This window comes from Epinephelus fuscoguttatus, linkage group LG3 (genome assembly GCF_011397635.1).
Source record: "Epinephelus fuscoguttatus linkage group LG3, E.fuscoguttatus.final_Chr_v1".
Classification (NCBI taxonomy): Eukaryota; Metazoa; Chordata; class Actinopteri; order Perciformes; family Serranidae; genus Epinephelus; species Epinephelus fuscoguttatus.
The window spans coordinates 8,557,764-8,581,059 of NC_064754.1; the positions used below are offsets into that span (position 1 = coordinate 8,557,764).

Consider the following 23,296-nt stretch of genomic DNA (forward strand, 5'->3'; position numbering starts at 1 on the left):
CAGTGTCTTTGTCATTACAGAAATATAAATTGAAAATGATATCTGAGAAGCAGAAAGTAATAAATGAACGCTTTCTTTCTGGTTTCATTTCCATAATATCCATATTAATTCCAAGGTTTAAATTCTGAGTCATATAGTGGGGCTGCTAATTCATGCCAAATCAGACCCAGCCATAAAATATTCAAGATAAAATTTAAAGTTTTTATTTATTGGGGAGCTTGTTTTTAATGTTGCATATGTTTGAATACATACCTTTTTTGTCTTTTTACTTTTTTATTTTGCATAAATCACTTAAAATTATGTCAGTCTGGTGTAATTACAACACACATTTCTCTCATCCTCTACAACCTTATTTTGTCATACACATTTAATTCGTTTGTCAGTGCAACAACCCAGTTACAGAACAACTTCCACGCACATTCCAGTCTCTTCTCTTATTTTGAAAGCAAAATCGCCCCGTTTCCGGTATGATTCGCCTTTTCTCTGTTTGACTTGACGTTTGAAACTTCAGGAGGGAGGCCCTGTTTGTATGTGGAAAAGCTGCTCACCGCCCGAGACGCAACCAGAGAGCGCGCGAGGGGCGAGAGCAACCTGACCCAGCGGAGCCGGTGACACGGAGAAACACCGGGACAGGGAGCAGAGCCAGAGTGAGACATACACAGGGAGGAGCTATCGATAAGAGACACATTTAAATAAGACAGGTAGCACATTTGCAATCAAGTGCATCGCAAGTGAGAGTGAGAGTAATGTGACTTTTGCAGCGAAGCTGAATTACGCACGAGCGCGCCATTCCAAGGTGAACCAACTTTTACGCACGGACCTTTGGAGATGTTTCACTTGTGAGGAGAATGCTGTATTTTTGTCACTTCTAACGGCAATTTTGGAACAGCAGCTCGTGATCTGGTCTGTTTTGAGTGGAGTTTAGACCAGACACTGGATGCATCGAGCACTTTGGCACATTTTGACGAACCATTTTTAAAAATCACACATTTGGAGACATTCTTGGAATCATAGCAGGGGCTTACTGGGACTCTCTGTTACACTGCAGACTGTTATAGTAGGAACTGCGTGGCTGCAGCCTTCGTGTATTATAACACTCTGCATTACGCACCTGTCTGTCCCACACAGTACCCTTGACGTCTCCTTTTGAGAGTTTTCAAAACAGCGCTATGGACACAGTCAGACGTCTAGCCTGCGCGTGAGTCAGCGTGAGCAAACATTCGGACAAGCGGCGCTTATAGGCAGTGACACATTTGGGGATATTTAACAGTGCGTGCTTTGCACAAGCGGCAAGCACACGACACCGGGACGAGGCTCGGTGCAGCCGGGGGATTGGACGCCGAGGTGCTAAATGCCCAGCCGGTCGCTTGCGGCTCCTCAGGCTGGGCGGCAACATGAGGTCCTGGGTCCTGCTGCTGCTGTTAGCTGCGCTCTCAGCGGCTCGTCTGCGGCTCAGCCGCGCTGAGGTAAGACCGGGAAGATGTGCCGGTAAAACATATGACCTCTAGTCGGTGAGGGGAAACTAACAGACATGGATTAAAATTCATTTTTGACAGTCAGTTAAATATTGATTTTTGGATGAAAGCATTATGATGTAGTGGTTAATGCAAATGTGGTGATCATTGTAAGGTAATTGATCACAATATTAATAGTTCAATATCAGGAAAAAAAGCATGCTCTCTGACCTCTCTTATCTTATGTGATGGTCCATTTTGTCAGTTTTGATTTGCAGATATCTATGTCTGTCACTTCTATGATAATATATATTGAGCCTCCACTACATCCATGGTTAAGTTGGAGGAAAGATTTCCGTGTGTGTGAGACAAACTGAGAAGGAATACATGATCAGATCCTGATTTTGGACCATTTCATGTGTCCCTGTCTTAAATTCTGTGCCTGGATCCCTTCAATGAGCTTTTACTAAACTGGCAGAGATGAGTAGCTCCAAAAAAAAAAAACCCCTCAGAAAAACTGATTTCCAAAGAATCTAACAAAAAAAGGTAGTAAGTACATGTTCTGACTCAGATGTGTGACACAGACACTGATTGCTACAGGACGAAGTGATTTGTTGACTGGTGAGAACTTCCTTCATTCTTAAGGAGCATTTGCCATATACTGTCCCCTGAGGTGATTCTACGAGCTGTGAGGTGGATGTTTTGTGGAACAGTTTCACTAGAAGGCAAAAAACATGTGTGTAACAGCCCGTACATCAGTCTTTCCAGTTTTTCCTCTATGACTCTGCGGCTTGTACTGAATAAGGAATCTGTTTCTCTCTTTGCGGTTGCTTTTCATGTTTCATAATAGTGATTCCCCTGAAGTGTGACAAGAAAGAGTCATTCTGTCGTATTCCGAGGGAGAAAGAGAGGGTGAGGCAGGGCCTTGGCTGGTGGCCCAGCAGCAGGAGTTAACCTACATTAACTCCTGCTGCTGCTGTTGGAATAGTGTCACAGCAGAAGACAACACCACGCTGAGGTCCTGTTGTCACTCCATTGAAATTATTCTCTCTGGGATGTATTCTTTCAGTGCTGTCTGGGCTGTTACCTTATTCTGCTCAGTGTTTCCATTCTGACACCTGTTTCTGAAGCTTGCAGCCAGCAAATAGAAGCAATATGGTTGAAAAGTCTGCACAGAACTCCAACAGAGCATCTTCTGTGTGGCTAGAATTGGTCAAACTGTCTAACAGCGATGTTCATTAATATGTGTGAATGGTTTTGCAGCACTCATTCATCCATCAGGTGGATGCTTATCCACTTCAGAACCTCATCTTGGCAAGCAGAGCTAATGTAACACACAGTATTGTCTTTCTTTAAGACTAAAAGATGTAATTTTTTGATATATAAGACAGCAAAGTGTCCCACCAATCCTGCTGTTCACACCTCAATTTGATCATCTCCAACCCTTGTCTACTAAAACCTAGCAGGCTGTCTCTCTTGTTAAGTTTCAGGAACAAGTACTACACAGTTAGATACAGATCAACACTGTGTTATGGTTAAAAATGTAGACTTTTGTTAAGAGGGATATGATCCATGGTCTGTGGTGTCTTATGCTCTGTAAACCCAACCACCCACTCCGACCTAAGACGTTTTGAGATGACATACCAACATGTTGCTTCTTTGGCTTCTGCTTCTGACTTGTGTCACTCACCACTTAAGTAGGAATCTCACAGCATCTCTTCCTCAAAGCATCAACCTCCTGAAGCTGGTGGAACCAGAGCTTTGAGAACTCTTTGACATTCACATGATAAGAGTTCACACGGTGCAAATATGATACTACAAACACTCTATGGTGCTCATCAAGCTGCAGAGGGCGGGAGCTCAGCTCCTGCACAAGGGCACTATGGTTGGAAACTGGCTGTCATTGGAGTTAAACCTGTGATCCTGCAGGATAATCACAGAAACTATTAGCATGCTCAGCTCAATGTGCACGGGGAGTTATGACATCTTTTGTACATCTGGCATATTTTTATAGTTAAAAGAACACTGACCCGCCATGTGACCTGAGTGTGAGTCCAACTGAGACTCAGTGACACGCTAATCCTCTTCTTGTCACAATGTTCAGTCCAGTGATGGAAAAAAAGAGACATCTTAGTTCAGTCACATCTGTCTGTGGAAAAGACTTCAGTTTGCACAGTCTCACACACACACATGCACACACACGCACACAGATTATTCAGCAAAGTCACCGCAGGTTCACTGAGGTTGATGTAATAACTACATCCAGAAAACATTATCATAGTTTATGAGGGAAAAATCCATTTCTATTTATTGTGCAGCTGTTGTGTCTGCAAGCAATCCAATCAAACCTAACTGCTTACACAATCTGTTTACAGAAACACACACACAAGCATGACTACACACACACACACACGCACACACACACACTGAGAGTGTTACGGTTCATTTTCAAATCCATTTATACAGAACTGGAGTCAGATACAAACACACAAAAGCACTTACACATCAGGTCAGACCTCAGTGCTTTCATCATCTGCTGTTCAAATGCAACACACACTCACAGTGACACACACACACACACACACGCACACAGCTGATTGGTGGCTTTTGAACAGGTTGTAGTCTGACTATTGTCTCTGCAGGCGGGTTTGGATGATTCGCTGCTGCCCGGCTTGATCCATTTTACATAAGAACAACAACTAATCTGCCAGGGATTTCACGGACTTTGTGTAGCAGTGTGTGTATTTGTGTGTGTGCACACATCTGGGCGCATGGCCGGGTGTAGCTGCGCAAGTGTTAGTGGACATATGTGCTTGTGTTTTTGTGTGTGTGCAGCGGGGGTGCTGTGCCTCTGTGCATGCGTGTGTCAGATAGAAAAGCGCAGTGGCACATAAGAGTATTTGTTTGTAAGCCTCATGTGGTGCAGCATTAGAGGAAAAATCTAGTCAGAGGCACCAGTGGACAGTTTCAAACGATATGAATAAAAATCATAAATGATAAAAGTCATGCAGATTTGTGGATCACAGTTACTTATTTTTAAAGAATAGAAAATAACTAAATCACTGGATGAAAAGGTTACAGATATGAAGTTTCAGGGCTGTGGAGAGAATGAGAAAACATGTAATCTGTGTCAGATATAACATTGCAGTGGTGAAATCAGGATAAATCAAAGATGAATGCACTGCCCGTGTTCATTTGTGTCTGTGTGTGCTTGCAATTCTTATTTTCTGTATCAACAAATAGCAGTTATGATATTCTGCTGGAAGAATTGCAAATATACAATAAATTTAGAGCAGTGTTAATTAACCAGTGAGACAACACTCCGGGCTTACTCAAACACTTCTGTGACCGGCTGCTGCTTCACAGTAAAAGTCTTCTAGTGATGCCTCCTTGCTTTCAAGCTCCCAGCAGCTGGAAGGCTTTTACTTTGAAGCAGCTGTCAGCTAGCCTGGGACGCTAACTTTGATAACGAATCAGTTTGAAAGATTGTACAGGAAGTCTAAAACAGTATAGAGAGGGTCTGAAGTACCTTCTGAATATTCCACCAACCAACCCAGAAGACCGCATAGCCTCTGAAGGACCCACAGGAGTGTTTTCAAAATGAGTGCACTTGCCGGTGGACGATAGAATAGCTCTTAAATGCCTGCTTGTGATTGCTGTTTTAAACACATAGATAACATTGTGAAACAGTTCCAGTTGGGCCGAAACCACCCGGCTAGGTAAAGGCAACAAAACAATCATGACTTAAAATAAGTATGTTTGTTACTATAGTAATGTTCAGGAGACATATCTCACGTGACGAGGGTTGAGCCGAATACTCTGATGAAACAAGTACAGATAATGTGCTTGTTATGAGTATCATATGAGTAAAATGTGTTATTATCTGTACTTGTGATAAAAGAAAATCCTCAGTTGGGTGGCTGTGTTTAATCGTGTGATGAAAAAAATGAGCTGAAGCTCAATTCCGAGACTGTTCTTGAAATACTTTTTTCATAGGTAATAAATATTGCAGCTTCTGATCAATCCATATAAATTTCAGGCTTGAAATAACAACTTCTGATGAGGCCCAACCCACTTTCAATTTTAACTCCACCCACGTCTGGCATAAACTTCACTTATTCCGAGTATGGATACAGATAATTTAGTTGGTTGAACAGATACAGACACAGATACAGACAATGGTGTACTTGCCTATTCCTACATGTGACACATGTCAAGTGCCACATGTATGTCAACATACCATGTTACATTCATAAAATAACTAACTAACTTGTACTATGTCGCCTGACTTCCTCCTTTGCCCCCGTAATAATTATGCTGCCTTCAAATGGAACTTTTGAGCTCCACATGGGAAGCAGTGTATACGATATGCTTGGCATTCAGGCGGTAAAAGTACTGCTGCTAGGCAACAACAACACTGACACTACTGTTGGCGTCTAGAAGCCACCAAGGCTAACAATTTAGCAAGCTAGCAAGATGGTCACATGTTGCAGGAAATGCAAAAACATAATGATGGATGAAAAAGAGAGGAATATTAACATTTTCCTCTATCAAATTGCCAAGCAGTGTCATTCATGGCCTTCACCACTTCTGAAAACGCCAACAAATTTGTCACAACTTGTGAACTCGGAGCTTTCAGAAAATTTCCACCCATGAGGTTATCAATATCAAGATGGGAGTGTTCATATGGACTCTTCTCATGAAAATGATAAACACAACTCCATTTGAAGGCAGCATTATTACTGCCAGTAGAGATCAGCGCCTAACACAAAAACATAAATATGGATCCCAATTTCTATCTGTAAAAACAATGTGGTCATATTTTGGAGAAATTACAGTCTAAAATTTTCAGTATTCTTTCAGAACAATTCCTTGTGTTGCGTAGGGCTGGTTTGGTCTAAGAAATGTCAGAAATGAGTGTAAAATGGCCATCACGATTTCCTGAAAGCCAAGGTTATGTCATCAAATTGCTTGTTTTCCATTATTCCAAAGATATTTAGGTTATTATAAGAATAAAAGAAGTAAATCATCACAGTTTAGAAGATGGAGTTGCAGGGAACATTCAGCATTTTTGCTATTTGACCAGTTGTTTCAGCTCTGGTGTTACTGATCTGTGTCTGTGCTTATTGTGGAAATTCATATTGCTGTTGTATACCTGAAGAGCTCCCTCGGGTTTTAGAGGCTTTTGGTGATCTTATGACGCACTGAGCGGGCAGAGGGGTTTACTGCCTTGCTTCAAGACTCCCAGTCTGCTCCTCTTCCTCCTCGATTATTTCCATCTCTTCTGTCCTCCTCTTTCCACTTTTCTGCTCGTCTCCTCTGTCGTCTTTCCATCCATCATCTGTACCCTCATCTCTGCAGCCGGGTGGAATCTATCGGTTCTGCTGATGTGTGTGTGTGTGTGTGTGTGTGAGAGAGAGGGGGAGAGAGAGTGAGTACCCATCGAGCTCTGCGAGTCTGTCAAGTTTATGCGACAGTATGTTGGCCATGTGCCATACCTCTGATAAAAGAAGTGTGCTGTGACAGCGCGGTGTGATTGTGAGTCACTCATCACACACTTGGATGCAGTGTTTTTCTGTGTTTCTGTTTACTTTTTCAAGTCTGCGTCTCTTGTTGATAGCATGTTTGTATATGTATGACTCTCTGTGTGTGTGTGTGTGTGTGTGTGTGTGTGTGTGTGTGTGTGTGTGTGCGTGCAGTCAGCTGGCCCCATAATTACATTCCATTACATTCACCTTTCTCCTCAAACATTCCGCACAATCTCTTTGCCTTCCAGGCTACCTCCAAGGCCCCATGCTGTGTGTGTTTTTGCGTGAGTGTGTGACCTGCTTGTAGATCATGACATCCTACCAGACAGTCTTCTCGCCTCAAGAGCTTAGCTACGCACGCTCACGCAGTGTAAGATATGAAACATGCCAAACTTTCCATATTGAGCAGAGAAGGCATTTACAGGCTTCACGGAGACTAAAAACAACAAGAGAGACCTATTTTAGTGTGTGTGTGTGTGTGTGCGTGTGTGTGTTCGATGGCAATTGAGGAACTTGTGTCAGATTTATTCTGGGTAATTTAGCTCTTCTGCTCACACCACTATTGTTAGGTTGTTGTCCAATTCTTGGCCTTTTTTAAAACCAGCAGGTTGTTGTTTTGAGGAACTATTTCCTGTCTGTGTGCTCCACTCTCTAATTTCTATGTATGTGTGTGTGTGTGTGTGTGCGTGTGTGTGTGTGCGATTGGCACTGTCACTGTAATGATAGCATGTAACAGAGTGAAAACTGTCTCTGTGCGAGTGTGTGAGGCTCTCTGGACAAATTGGGCGGACAGTTAAGTGGTTAAGCATCTGTATGTGAACTGGAAAAGAGGGGGCGAGTGTGTGTTTGTGTGTGCGTGTGTGTGTGTTTGCTTAACTAGGTCAGCCAATGGCTCGTGAAAGTCATCCAGGTGTCCTGAGCCACCGCCGCCCACAAAGCAGACAGACAGAGAAAGGGAGGGAGGAAGCTCGATGAAAAATGAACGTGGAGAGAGACATAACATGAAAAAGACATTTTTCGAAATAACTTCTCTCAGAAAAATCACCCAAATTATGAACAAAGATAAAATTAAATCTGCATATATATCAGTATCTTCCCCTTTAAAGAATGCATGTGCCATCTGTTTGATAGTACAGGGTTTTAGCACCAGTACTTTTATATTTGACATATGGTACAGATAAAATCTTATCTGACAGTATATTAAATTGTATATTGCGAAACATTTCAGACAATTGACACATTTACATCATCTCATACTATAGCTATGTAGTCATATTGCTCAACTCCTTTGTGTATTATTTTTGGTAATTTCATGACAAAAAAGCAGCTGTATCATTGTTTCTTATAGAATTTATTGTTTTGTCCATCATTTCTTGTGTCAAAATCCTTTGGAACAGTAAGTGCGTTTCCATCCAGTGTGTGCCAGTTTACACATAAAAAACAACAACCTGATAGATAGATAGATAAATAACTTTATCGTCCACCTCTTTGGCTTCTCTCAAAAAAATCAAAGGTACAGACACACAACACAATACACCATTAAAAACGTACAATTTTACGATGTATATGACACAATAGTGCAAAAAGGCAGGTAGGAGCAATAAATACATCTTAGAAGAATAGTCGTGTTTCCTGGTACAGTCATTCTGTGTTCATTGCCTGTATGACATGGGAAATAAAGGACCTCTTACATATGTTCCAACTGGCTATACAGACCCATCTGAGTGGAAACACCAGAAATGAAGAAAAAAAAGAGTCAAAAGTCTTAATGTTTAGCAAAGCTGCAATCTAGTGTATCTATGAAAAGTTATGACATACTGTACATAAAGCATATTACATTTAAAACTGAAATTCATTTATTTACTATGCATACCCTGTTAAGGGTTGCGGGGGTTGCTGGAACCTATCCCAGCTGTCATTGGGAGAGAGGCGGGTACACACTGGACAGGTTGCCAGACTATCACTACCAAGCACAACTGGAGATGGACTCACGAAGCAGACTCACAGACTCAGATGAAAGTTCAGGGTTTTTCATAAGGAAAAGATCGATACACGGGTTGTCAGGCACACAGGCAAAAGTATCCAAAAAGGACAGGCAAAAAGCGTGGTCACAAGCAAAAACAGTCAAAAACACACACAGAGGGGACACTAGGGAAACGGTAGAACTCTTACTCAAGTGTAGAGACGATCTGGCACCAAACGAGGGGAAGATACCAACTTAAATAAACTAAGACAAGGTAGACAATGCGACACAGGTGAAACACATTAGGGCGGGAAACCTGACAGGACCTGGGATCTGAAACGAGATGAGACAATGAATGCATGTTCTCCCCGTGTCAGTGTGTTTTCTCTAGGTAACTTCACGGGTCTTGACAATCGCAGGGCTGACACACAGAGACAGACAACCATTCACACTCACATTCACACATACGGGCAATTTAGAGTCACCAGTTAACCTGCATGTCTTTGGACTGTGGGAGGAAGCCGGAGAAAACACAAGTTGACACTGGGAGAACATGCACAGGATGGCATCAGCCAGTCTGTGGGTTCAAACCTGGAGCCCTCTTGCTGTGACGTGACCGCGCTAACCACCACTGTGCAGTATTTTATGCACTATCAAATTTAATACTACATAAAACACATAATTGACATATGTCCGTGTCATTTTCCACATCTTTTTTTTTTTTCCTCAGTTGACGTTTGACTAATGGTCTTTTAAATACTTCACTCGACTGGAGAATTAGCAGAGCATGGATTAAATGCAGGTGTTGCAGATCGGCCTTTTAATCTAATCTCTATCATTTAATACATTAACTAAGCTGTACTTGTATTGTATGTTCAATATAATCACCCTCATTCATATCTGGATTTTACCCCTAAATTAATAACATTAGCTTTAACAGCGGGCTCCATAGAGTTCAGCTGAGGTTAACCGGCAGTGCAGCTCATTCTCATACTACCATTCTGGGTAAACAGTAACCACGTTGTGTCTTATCAGGACAGGGTAAGTGCCTGCAGTAGAAACCTACTTTGAATCTCTCAGGAAAGGAGGTTGTGTTTGGTTTGACATTATAGATTTTGTGTTGCATCAGGTTGAAAAAAAAGTTTGACATTCAGTGAAACAAATCACACAGAGGTATCAGAAATCTTAATAAATGCAGAAAGTGCTCAGACTGTTGATGCTGCTGATAATTTTAATGGAAAGTCACGTCACTAATAGAGTTGGCACATATCAGTAATATTTTTCCATTAAAATCAATGTGAGCATCTACGGTGTGGGGACATTTGCATTCATGAATATCGTTAGCAAAACCCCAAGAGGAGAAATGGGAAAGTTCTGACAGATACTCTGATACCATTAAATGAAAATTATTTTGCATTTAAATATATAAATCCTCTGACTAGCTGTTTGCTACATTAAGACTCATTTAATCTCCGTCTTTGGGGGGTGAGCCCTGCGTACATCATTAGAGGCCCCGTGTGTTTACTTGTAACACACTGTAAACATGTTATATGCATAGTCATAAATTTTGTATCATGATAGAAGTGAGCAAATGAACGCTTTTACTCTTCTCTCAAAGCATCTCTGAGAGTTATGCCAAAATATTTTCTCCTCGCATTCTTAACACACCCTAATTTGTTTTGGCATCTTTCTGGCATGTGACTGCATCAAGTGATATTCCAAGTACTCCGAGATAGTATCGACTTACAGCCAACCAAAGCAAAATGTGACACAGAACGCTGAGTAATCTGCCTCTGATCTCGATAAAGAAACCACATGAGTCTTTCCCTAAATCCAATCACACTGGCTCCATAATGAATTACTGCCATGGCACTCATTAAAAGTTAATTAAATGTCACATCCCTCTTCTTTTATCAAGCGATAATTAAATGACTTAGATTACTTAGTGGTATCAATGATTTCACAGTAAACGCAGTGCAACTTTCAACCAACAATCTCAACCAAATCTGGGTTTTAATACAAGATATTGATCTTTTCTCCATGTCTGGTGCTAAAGCGTTAAACTGAAATAACACTGAGAGAACGACTGTGTGCGAGACAGAGAAAGTGAGAGGCTAATTTGCCGAGTTACACCGGGAGCAACTGCGGTGTTTGTGGGTAAACAGACAGGGAGAGAGTGACAACAGCAGCAACAAACACCAATCACAACCATCATTTCCTCTGCAGGAGGAAGTGAAACTGGAGCAAGTGTTGACTGGAGATGGAGAAATGAGATATTATGCATCAGCCCTGTTTCTCTGCGTCTCTGTCTCTGTTCACTAATCTCTTTTTCTCTCTCTTACACTTTTGCTTTTGTCACAGATCTTTACAAAAACTTTACAAAACAAGTTCTACAAAGATTTATAAAAATATCCTCCTGCTTATGTGACTATTAAGAGATATGTGCATATAACTCGATTCAGTGGCTGCCTTAGTGGTAAAAACAATGTGATGATGATGTTTACGTGCACAAAATATTCATCTTTTTGCCCCTATGCCAAAGAAAGACAGTATTCCTACTAAGCTGTTAACATGGCTAATAAGAATGAATATTTCACTAGTAATCCTGTTGAGATGCAGTTGTGCCTATTTGGCTTAATGTGCCCTAACATATTGATTATCATATGGAAAAGTGGAAGGGCTGGAGCTGCTCGTCCCATTTTGCTTCTTTGTGTCAAAATAGGATTTGTTCAGAGTTTTCAAGCGGCGGCGAACGCAGTCTCCCACTTTCAATTCCCTCAATCACCTTCTCGCAAATGTCGGCATTGCGATATTTGTGCACATCCAAAAACCTGTTTGTGGCTGTAGTTCCTAGGCTACTTAGTTTGTGAGGTGTTTCGATTTTGACTCATGTTCCTGTTCCTTTTCCACAGCACTCATATGAGGAAGGGAAAAAGTTAAACGTGGTTTATTGAGAATACAAAAAAGAGTCCTTGCAAAATTGCATCTTGTATGGTCCACTATCGACCCAATGTCTTATTTCTATATTCTCACAAATTACTTGTTATTTCACTTCAACACTGCGTAACACGATCAAAAACTTATTACGATCCAAACCAACACAAACTTCACATCGTCCTTTACGCACAACGTTGTCCACAATCTCATTTTTGTCTGGTGTAAAATAACTTGTGCCTGTATTCTAACACATAAATAACGTAAACCTAAATTAACTGTAGCATAGTCCAGTAACATACACTATTTAAGATATACAGAAACTGTTGCGTAATCTCCAGTACCATCAGAACCTATATGATATGTTATATCAACCAGAAATGTGGGCTTTTATTTTGGGCATGCATCTCTACCCCAACCTTGTAACTACTGCCGAGTTGGTTTGTGTACAACATGCAGGCTGTGTGCTGAAAACTGTGATTAAAAACCCCAACTGAGATGCATATTCCAAACATGCTACTGTATATACATGTCCAAAGGATGCTACTGAAATCTGGATGATCCTGGCACATCCCATATCTCAATTGGAATGACTATATTTGGAAAAGGCCTTATTCAGAGTATCCAAACAGAGTATGCTGTGTCATGACTCGTGTCCAATTTGTTATATTTTCATATTCAGAATAATAATAGAAAATTAGTGTGCATGTAAATGTAATCATTATGATTTTATGGATTGATGGGGACCACCTGAATGCCTCATTAAACAACTGATGGTGCACAATAGATTTCAGAGTACTGAGGGCTTCAAAGCACGCTGTGCACTGGTTGTGTTCTCGGGATTCATGCAGGAAATGGTTGCCATTTTTTGGCTGCTCAGGAAAAGTCCGTCCATTATGATGTATTTGTTCTAGAGACACAGCTATTGAATCTGTTCACTCTGATAACATCTCAGACTTTATTGGCATAGCTTGCAATAACAGTTGTTTTCAAGGTAAAGTTAAAAAATGCATTACAACTGTTTGTGTGTGTGTCTGCACAGGGTGATCCGCTTCCCTCGTCGCTGGTCGACCTGGTGAGGAACTCTCCCATCTCCTCTGTGGACGACCTGAAGCTGCTGCTGCAGCAGGAGACCAATGCAATAGGTACTAATGACCACACACACACACACACACACACACACAACATGGACGTGGAGGAGGTAAGCATTTGGGTGTGTCTACAGAGGCCTGAAGAGATAGGAATGCAGTAAGGGAGAGCATCAGTGCACATGCCAGGCACCATGTTAAGGCAATATTTACCCAAGACAGCAGCAAGAATGATGAACCAGCTTGATGAGAGAGAGAGAGAGAGAGAGAGAGAGAGAGAGAGAGTATCTGTGTATGTGTGTGCGTGTGTGTGTGTGGCTGTGACCTTGGTGTGTTTTGGACAAACGGAGACACAGACAGAGAGAAACTTCCAGCACAAGGTCACTGCATTGTTCTCTCGCTCTGGATTCCTCTCCATGTTGTGAAATATGGATGTGTGTGACAGAAAGAGACCACCAGCCCCCCGCCCCCACCCCTCTATGCCTCCACCCCCCAAAACAGAGTCCAAACAAACAGAAACATGCAGCTAGGCGGGTGATTAAAAAATTCATTAATCTTATCCCTCTGAAGAACCAAGTCACACATACATATATTAATAGACAGCCCTTTGATCATTCCATGTGCATAAATAACACGCTGACATAACAGCGACCACAGAGAGGAACCAACAGAGGGAACGATCCTCAGAAACAGGGCACGAGGAAGTGACTCAAAGTGTGTGCTTTTATCAAGAAACTTTTTTTTTTTTTTTTCTGGATGATGCTTGTGAGTTTCGAAGCTTTAGAAAGTGTCTCGCAGATTTGAGTTGAGGCTGTAGATAAGCACGTATTTTATGGATCTTTTTGTTTTAGTGTTCTGTTTGTGTCCAGATTTTGACACCATAAATGTTGTGTTTTTAGCCATGCTAGAAACACGCATGTTGACGTTGGCATTTAAAGGTCCAGTGTCTAAGTGTAAGATGTGGGGATTTAGTGGCATCTAGGGGTGAGGATTGCGGATTGCAACCAGCTGAATCTTTTCCCGCTTTGAATTCCTTCAGTGTTCATTGTTCAGGAGGTTTTAACTGGGAACCAAATTATCCACAGAGGTCTCTTCCTCTCCAAAACAAGCTAGTGTTTGGCTTGTCCATTCTGGCCTACTGTAGAAACACGGTAGTGCAACTGGGCAATCTCTGTAGATGAGGACCTGCTCCCTATGTAAATATAAACAGCTCATTCTAAGGTAACAAAAACACAACAGTTCCTATTTATAGCTGATTACACACTAAAGAAAACACACTCATTATATCATATTCCACTTCTGCCAATATATCTCCCAAAATCCTACACACTGGACCTTTAACTCAGAGCACCCATGAGCCTAAGTGCAGCCTTGGAGAGCTGCTAGCATGGCAGTATCTCTTCAATTAGTAGTTTCTTCTTTTTGAGGTACGCTAAGTTTTTCCTGTGTTTTATCACCATGCAAACAAAAACGTGACCATGCAAACTTAAAGCACACCATGAAAAGATAGGATTTACTGTGAGTTGCAGTTACATCACAATTCTTATTCGCTGGCCGGCTTTAACATAATCAAATGGGTCACATGTTAATACATGAAAGAGGAAGAAAGGATCAAGTCTTACAAAACATTCAGACACAGATAAATACACAGATAAAATTAGAAAGTAGCTTCTGAGAACAATAAGAAAATGTTCTCTCTCTGCACCAGGCAGTTAATTAGGGCTAACAGGCAACACTTTGTGCATCTTGTGCACACTCACACACACACAGTGACTAAAAGCAATCCACACCAGGGATATAATTAGGACTAAGGGGCAACAGTATGAAATAACGACATATGTAAGAGGGCAAACACACACTCACAGATCTGCACACGAGCTATATTTAACAACTCATATCTCTCCTCAACAGTATTCTTGACAGCGCGGGGACAAATTGTGGCAGAAAATAGCCTAATTGTTTTACCGGGAGGAGAAAAAATGGCTTCCTTTGTGCAGTGAACAATGAGCTTTGCTAAAAACTGCCCTAACGGCCTCACATGCTTTGAGATTTCTGTCGTCGCTTGTGAAAGTGGTGCTTGAATGTTGCCTTGTTTTCAGATAAAAGTTGGAAGGTATTAAGTTGACTTTATTAACTCTTTGTTTGTGTTTTTGTCTCACTCTCTCCTCTCTTATCTCTCCCACTTCTAATCTCCCCTCCTCCCCCGTCTTTTCGTGCAGAAGAGGAAGAAGACGAGCATGATTTTCTCACAAACCACACCCATGGCCGATATACTAGAAGTCTTGGTAGGTTTCCGCATCTATTTGTGTCCCTTCCTGTGTCTTTTTCTGTCCGTCTGCTTCTGCCATCTGTCTCTCAACACTTCTCATGCCATTTCTACCAAAAATCCCCCTCTTATTCTCTTCCTTCTCCCTCCTCTTTTACCCTACCAGTGGAAGCGCAGCCGGCCCAGCAGGCGGCGTGTAAAGTTCGGACAGAGGTGATGGAGGTGACGAGGTCCATGCTGGACCGCCGTAATGCCAACTTCCTGTTATGGCCACCCTGCGTGGAGGTACAGCGATGTTCGGGCTGCTGCAACACCAGGCTGCTGCAGTGTGTTCCCATTCTCACCTCCAGCAGATACCTGCAGGTACACAGTGCACACAGATGCCATGAAAAAGCTTTAGAGGTGCTGTTACCATTGTTACCATTAGACAGAGCTGGGTAAGCTGTTTCCCCGTGTTTCTAGTCTTAATGCTAAGCTAACAGGCTAATGGCTTAAGCTACATATTTACCATACAGACATGAGAATAGAAAATGTTGTCATCGTGCATTTTAGGAAGACATCAAGTGTTCATTTCCCAATACATTTTTAACATTTTATGTTAACCACCATTAAAAACGGTAAATTGATAGTTAATTAAACTTCAGTTAAAGAAGTATTTCTAAGCAGTCTATGCAGAAGAAAGACGCAAATACTTTTAAAATAAGCAACAGCGTAACATAATATTGGTTCATGTGATCAGCACTGCTTAGTGTTACCCTTGAATCTCAGTTTTTTCAGCCTCTGCTTATACGGACGAACCAGTACGGTGCCCATTTCTTCACAAATTCTCATATTACAGCCAAACAGTGCACTAAAATATGTCACTAAAGACATTTTTATACAAAAATGCAGAAGTACAACCTCTAGTTTGAGCAACAGTCCCGTGGATGTACAAAGAGACCTGGATACAGCATTGGAGATGGGGCCCTGTTAATTCCTGTAAAGTTTATCAGGGGCACATGAAGCCAAAAACGTTTAACTGCCACATATTAAATTACCTGGATGATTGGCACTGCTTCTACTCTTCTCTTCTAGACTTTTTAAAATCCTGATAGTGAAACACATCATTTTATGGAGGTTGTGACACTCAAAAAAATGTATCTGCTGATTTAGACGTCTTTTTTCCAATGAAAGTCCATGGGGAAAAGTCTTTTTGGGCCCAGTTAATAACAATTAACTGAAGTTTCATTAACCATAAATTTACCATATTTTAATGATAGTATTATAAAAAGTAAAAGGGCAGTTGTTCCACACATATGAAGTGTTTTATTTAATATAACGCATAACAGAAACTCAGTAAATCATGATAGTGATTTTGATTGTCAGGTCACATCAACAGTAATAAGCCCTGTGTTGTGATTTTAATATCATTGCTTCAAGGGATGATTTGCACACTTGGGTAGACACTGCAAAATAATAAGCAGAACCTAATTCTATATATGTATACACATGATGTTGGTTTGAGAATGAGTAATCAAACACTGCTTTGTTGAGCAAATTATACAGCAGAGGTCTTGGCACAAAGCCGTCAAATTTCATGGAATTGTTAGCTTGTCTGGAAACGTCTTCAACCAGTCGTATTACTTTGCTGCTTGTTGCAACAGGCGTCACTGCACATGCACAGCCACAGTATGTTTGTTTAAATGAAAGAAGCTGATTGAAGAAATTGATTTGTAGGCGTATGCATAGTTTCTGTGGGATTTTTTTTTCCCTATCATGTCTGGACCCAAAACTACATCAGTGATTCAGACTTTATGTGGATGAGATTTTGTGTGCTAAGGTTTTTGATTTTTCTTCTTCATTTCCAGGTGATAAAGATCCAGTATATAAACAGGAAGGCTCACTATGACAAAGCCATCATCTCAGTGGAAGACCACGTCAGCTGCAGGTGCCAACCTTCCACATCTTCCTCGTCCTCTTCGTCCTCCTCTTCCTCCTTGACTGTTCCCATCCCTCGCTCCGCCACTCAAAGCAACCCCAACCCTCCTCCACCACAGCAGCAGCCTCCCCCATCTTCCCACCTTCCGCTGCCCCACCCCCGCACCGTCCACCCCGCTCCACCAAAGACTCATGCTTCCAAGGCCGACCTCCATCGCCACGACGACCTGAAGCATAACCAGCAGCACTACCACCCTGAGGAGCGTGAGCCGGTGGCGAGGCAGTGGCAGCAGGGCAGCTACACCCAGCTGGTGCACTGGACGCAGCCCAGGGTGCACCAGGCGCCCACGCACATGCAGCCGGGGGCGCACCAGCCGATTGCCGGGGTGCTCGGGTCGGTCAGCAGCTGGCCATCTGAAGCGAGGGCGGAGCATAGCATCATGGGAAGTACACCGCAGGTTGGGCATGGGAGCGGGTACGACGGGAGCAGGGAGGAAGGGGGCGTGCATGTAACAAAGAGCGGTGGGGAGGTGCATCATCCAGATCACATGCAGAGGCAGCAACAGTTGTTACAGCATCAGCAAAGACAGCAGTTTCAGCAGCAGTATCAGTATCATCATCAGCCGCATTATCCACAGCAGTTCAACCACAGAGGAGCTGAAGACCAAGAGCTGAGGACACAATATCGACTCAACACTCCCCAATCGGACAGCGCCTCTCCACCTGACAGCCCAACGCAGCCACCCCAGTTAGAACAACCCCCCACCCCTCCTCTGACCACCATTCAGAAAGACTCAGTGACCAGCCAAAAAATTACAGAGGTCACAAAACACAAACAGACTGAGGCTGTAACAACCAGTCATAAAGAAGGGAAGGAGAGGGAGGAGAGTGGGTCAGCCAATAGTGGAGACTCTGGCGGGGCCGAGCTGGCCAATCAAGGGAATGAAAAAGACTCAAAACTGACCAGCACGGTCAGTCATTTAACAGAGGAGGAGAGGAGACAGAAAGTTCTGGAGATGGTACAGAGGGAACCGGATCCACAGACTCATCTTCATCCGCATCATCCTCAGCAAAGACCAAAGCCGACATCATTTAAAACAGGTACGGCGCAGCTGTGTGAGAATGGAAGTTTGTGTGGATGAAAGTTGGTTTTAAAGGTCACTGGTTATATTTGCCAAATGTATTTTTTCATCAGGTGATCCAAAAAATAAAGATTGGACCTTCAGGTTGTGAGAGAGGCAGTGCAGTATTTAGTATAACAGGTGAAAATTAAGGCAGCAGAGGTCGAGATATCCTGACTTGTAGTCCCTATAGGCCAAGATCCACTGGATCCTACATTGCCCATAATGAAAATCAGTTAGACCCTCCCTGACAGCAAAAAAAATGAAGACCACAATTGAAAAAAAGAGACTCAGAGTGTACCACATTTGTAAAATTGTTATTTTTGCAGCTGTGACGCCTATACTGATTAAGGGTGCTACAAGACCTAGAGCTGTCTTGCTTTGGTCTGAATCAGGGACTAATATTGTTACGAAGTTGCATAATTGCCTAGAGTTGGTTCGTGTTCTCACGGCAGCATTTACTAGCAGACCAGATCAATGCTTTGCACGAGAAAGCTGCTCTTGATTGGTCAGAATTTCCATGTGGGAAAAATCCAGGAAGTAAACAAAACGTTTAAGAAGAGTACACTTGCAAGATAAATGTGACACTTTCTAATGTCACAATGGAGGGACAACTACGCAGGTTGATTTTAGCGCTGCTCACTGTGGACTATATTGCTGTCATTGTTCATTTTAGTCAAACCATACAGTTTGAAAACGAGGCGCGGCTCCAACTAGAAAACAATGTTTTGATGCATTGGATGTGCTGAATGTGCATATTAAGGCAGTACAGGAGGAGGTGCACATTAATAATCCTCCAGGACTGTAACATGCTCATGTTTAACCCAAACAATGTGTCATGTGACTGCAGTTGGTTCAGATCCAGGTCGGAACACCTTCTCACCACAAATGAACTGCACCAGAGTTTGTTTGTAACCAAACCGAGACCACCTCTTCAAGAAGGTCTCGGTTCGGTTGTTTTGGTGCACACCTGAGTGCGATTGCTGTGTTCACACCTGCCCAAATGAGCCGCAGTCAGGGGGCAACAAACTTGACTTTGATTGAACCAAACCGAACAAGGCAGGTGTGAAAGCACCCTAAGAATAAAGGATGAATTGTCATTTAGCTCAGTCCAGTCAAATCTGATTAAGGGTCATGAACAGATTTCCAAACAGTAGCGACAGCTGCATAATTAATCAAAATATTGTCGAAGTCACCATATGGGCAAGTGCAATAAATCCAATGCAGTTTTTTGATAAAGATAAACTGTGTCACAACATACCACTATAAATGAAGTACTGTGGTGCTACACATATGCGCCGGCCTACAAATCATATTTTAGATGTAAGGTAACCTGTTTGTTTGGTATAGACCAAGTGAAAATGAAATGCAATATCTGTCAAAATGATCGCAGTATGATTTTTTGCATATATCGTACAGCTCTATTTTAAACTTCATGTCCCAAGTTAACAAAACATCTCAACAAAGGCTTTATATCACAAATATGATGTCCCAAGCCCAATCTGAGATGACTCTGATGACATAACTATGACATCATCAGGATTGTTTCCTCAAACTAAAGAGAGCTCCTTTCAGATGCACAGAATACATTATGCAACTGCTCTCATAAATAGGACCCTTCATTACAAGTGGCCCTTTAAAAGTACTAGCAGGAAGACCACTTTGTTTTCACAGAGCACAACTGTCTCCAAGATTAGTAAAAGTTTGTGCAGCACTGGATGCACGACACAGACACGCAGAGTGGCAGACGTGTATTACGATCGCTGCCCTTGTCAAATTTAATGCAAGTCAGACAGAAGAGTAACCACCTCCTCTACAGCTACGCTCCAGCAGTCACGTGTGTATTGTTAGAGCATCTCTCGTAATTTTAGCTTTTTATGTATGAGAGAATCAGTGGGAGAGTTTCCCATGCAGGAAGCAGCCCCACTGTGCACGTATGACTAAACATCATGGCCACATGTGTCCTGCTATTCTTCCTCGACCCCCCGAGAGCTCTGTAGTGAGAGAGCATGACTTCCCACTGTTTCATGTTTGACTTAAACCTGCAGGCAGTCACAGGCTTTGTTACGCAGACTTCAAGGTTATCAGCTGACCTTCGGAGTGCAGTTAGAGCCACTACAGGAGCTACGCCCCTGTGCTTATTCTTCACAGTACTACACACTGCTGTTGATGATATCAACTATTGTTCATGTGATGCATTTGTAACTTGGTTCCTTTTTTTAAATTCATTTTATGTTATTATGCATTTTTCTGTTAGTTATTTTTGTTTTTTCTCCTCTGTGTGTTTGTTTATAGTCCTCCAGTGACAGCATCGAGTTCTCATATCTAAATGATAAAGACACAGCAGCATTACTTGTTCAACCATGTTTGGCCTAAAGTACTTGATTAAGTAAAGATTGCCTTCATGATAAAAAAGAAACCAGTATTAACAGTAGCTACTCAGTAGGCCACAGAACTAAGCCCCCAGGTCAAAGTCAGATGCTTGGCGTCACACTTCCTCCTGCTTTACTGTTTTTTATGAGCCGTTTGTACAAATGACCAGTGTTGTGAGCTTCCTGAGGACAGTCGTATTATTCATTTGCTAATCTTTGTCACACATGACATTCTTAACACTTATCAGATTTTGGTGTTCCTTTGGGAAAGATGTGAGCTGCGTTTTAAGTTCCTCAAAAAAAAGACTCACTGTTAACTTTTGTATTGACAGTGTCCTCTGCCTTATCTTTGTTTCTTTCAGCCCTCTCCACGGTGGCTCCCATCCCGCCCGCACCCCGTCGGGCCCCGTTCCGTCCAGCCTCGCCTCGCCGCAGGAGGAAACACCGCAAACGCATCAGCAAAGCAGCCATCAGAGCCATGATCATGTAGAGCTGCAGGTAAGAGATTGGGCCTGAGAGATGGAGGGAGGGGTGATGATCCATATCTAGTAACCTGAGGCAGGATGGGGCATAATGAGAGAAAACACTGAGCATAGCGTTAGTTCAGGCAGGGCACGATGTGAAACTCAGCTCATGTCCCAGCTACATCAGCTGATCTCAAACAGCCCAATCAACTGATGGAGCAGCTGATTGATGGAAGGGAGTCAGCTGATAGATCACATGATTCCTTTCTATGCAACCCATTGGCAGATCTCATTCAGGGCACCCTATTTAAACTGCTCTGGCCTGCCTACTGTTGCTGCTTCCTCAGCAAGCTGCTTTGTAACCCGCCTCCACCCCAGCTCCTCCTTTTCATGATGTGTCTGACTTATCAATGTCATTTCTGTTTGTCATTGATGCTTGCCCTGTTCTGTTCCTGGGGGGGTCTTTGCTGCTGCTCTCCCTGCCTTAGGCTTTCCATGTAGGCGCATGGAAGGGTAGGGAGGTTTGCTCTCTGCCTCAGGCTTTCCTTGTTTGCATGTGGAAGGGCAGTGAAGTGTGCTCTCTCTGACTTAAAGCTTTCTGTGTAGGCTTTCTGCATAGGCCTGAAGAAAGGCAGAGAGGCCCCAGAACAGAGCCATGTTGCCAAATATAATACTGCAAATAGAAATGAAGTTAGGGACTTAGGATTATCGTCAGAGTCATTTGTGCTATCAGTCATCTAATTCCTATAGCATATAACCTGACCTCTGACCTTATTGGAGTACAGAGAAACAATAATGTAATTATTTATCATGAGTGAGACAGAAATCCCTTTTAAAAAATATATTTTTACTGTTATTTAAAATATTTACCTCGAAAATGGAATAGCAAACTAAGTCTGCGATTCACCTGCAGCTTAACAACAAGTTTCTTGCCGCAGTCAAAATTTTTTTAACCACCAAACAATCATCATTTGCACAGAAGCATGGAGGTGAAATGAAAAATATATGTACAAAATTTGTGTTGGTGGAGGGAGAGTACCACCAGTGACAACAGTCATTTGTGACAAAGTAAGACGAATTTATTTATGAATGTATAAATTAATTGAAAATAACCTTATTATTTTCTCTTTTCCTGACAGGAAATGGTAAAGCTAACCAAAAGCCAGACACATTGCACCAAAGGAATAAGGAGAGACAAGAAACATGGGCTTCTTGAATGTGGGATGATTGACTCTGTGAACAGATGCTGAGAAATCAACAGAGGTGATGGGACAGCTTTAAAGACAGTCACCTTTCCTGCTCCAGAGCTGCCGCAGGGCGTCCAGCTTCATGGATATAATAAAAGTGCAATCTTATGAACTCTTTGGAATGGAGGATATCTGTCACACTAAACACTGGATTTCATTTGTTTGAACAAACATTAACCTGGATCGATGGAAGCTTATCAGACGCCCAAAGCTAGACTGGTGGTCTCTTCTTGCAGTTGGCAGCCATTGATTGGCCGCTTAAACACTTTTGACTTTGAGCTCAACTACTGATTGGCCCACAAATGAAGAACTGGACTATGACTTGGACTCAGAAGTCATAATTAGGGGCTAAATGTGGAGCTCAAGACGAAACTGGAGACGTGGAGAACTGGATTTCTACACATGGGACGATAACTGGAAACTGGAGAGTGCAGCTCAGGCCTCAATGCCAAACATTACTGTTATCCTACAATGTCTGAATCTAACTTAATCTAACACTGGAGTAGCCATACACTGATCATACTACATTTACTAGAGAAGTGCTCGACCGTGTACTGTAGCTTAATGTACTGGAAAATATCGATAACTTGCTCATTTTGTACTACTGCCAGATCAAAATGGAATAACAACCGAATGCCTGCCTAGATAACATGCTATGAATATCCACATTAAAGCAAGTCTTAAAGACCTGGCTTTTAGAGATCGCTGTGAGCCAGCTATAGCCAACACTGTATGTATAAATGCTTTTAGAAAAATGATTCGGGGGGGGGAAAAAGAAAAACTTTATTTCTTAACTTATTTAAAAAAAAAAGGAGGATATGAAGTCCTCCAGTTCTCAAGTGTAATTATTGTTGCAGACATGTTTCAGATTATAATTATTGGTTGTACAACTGTTGCTGTTATGAATGTTATTTTTAATAAAAAAATAAAAATGTTGAACGA

The 23,296-nt window shown here is 42.1% G+C and overlaps 1 protein-coding gene across 1 annotated transcript; it reads left to right on the forward strand.

Moving 5' to 3' along the window:
- The first annotated feature begins 540 nt into the window (after positions 1-540).
- On the forward strand, positions 541-23,296 carry si:ch211-79m20.1 (transcription factor SPT20 homolog). Its single transcript, XM_049571913.1, has 7 exons — positions 541-1,466; positions 12,922-13,024; positions 15,187-15,252; positions 15,400-15,596; positions 17,081-18,251; positions 21,006-21,141; positions 22,247-23,296. The coding sequence occupies exons 1-6, from the start codon at positions 1,395-1,397 to the stop codon at positions 21,131-21,133; spliced, it is 1,737 nt and encodes a 578-aa protein (XP_049427870.1). The 5' UTR covers positions 541-1,394; the 3' UTR covers positions 21,134-21,141; positions 22,247-23,296.

Bases quoted from the DNA above. Each gene is read 5' to 3' on its own strand.
- si:ch211-79m20.1 (XM_049571913.1), top strand. From the start codon at position 1,395: ATGAGGTCCTGGGTCCTGCTGCTGCTGTTAGCTGCGCTCTCAGCGGCT. The intron at 15,597-17,080 runs GTACACAGTGCA...CTTCATTTCCAG, and splicing joins CCTCCAGCAGATACCTGCAG to GTGATAAAGATCCAGTATAT. The intron at 18,252-21,005 runs GTACGGCGCAGC...TGTTTCTTTCAG, and splicing joins GCCGACATCATTTAAAACAG to CCCTCTCCACGGTGGCTCCC.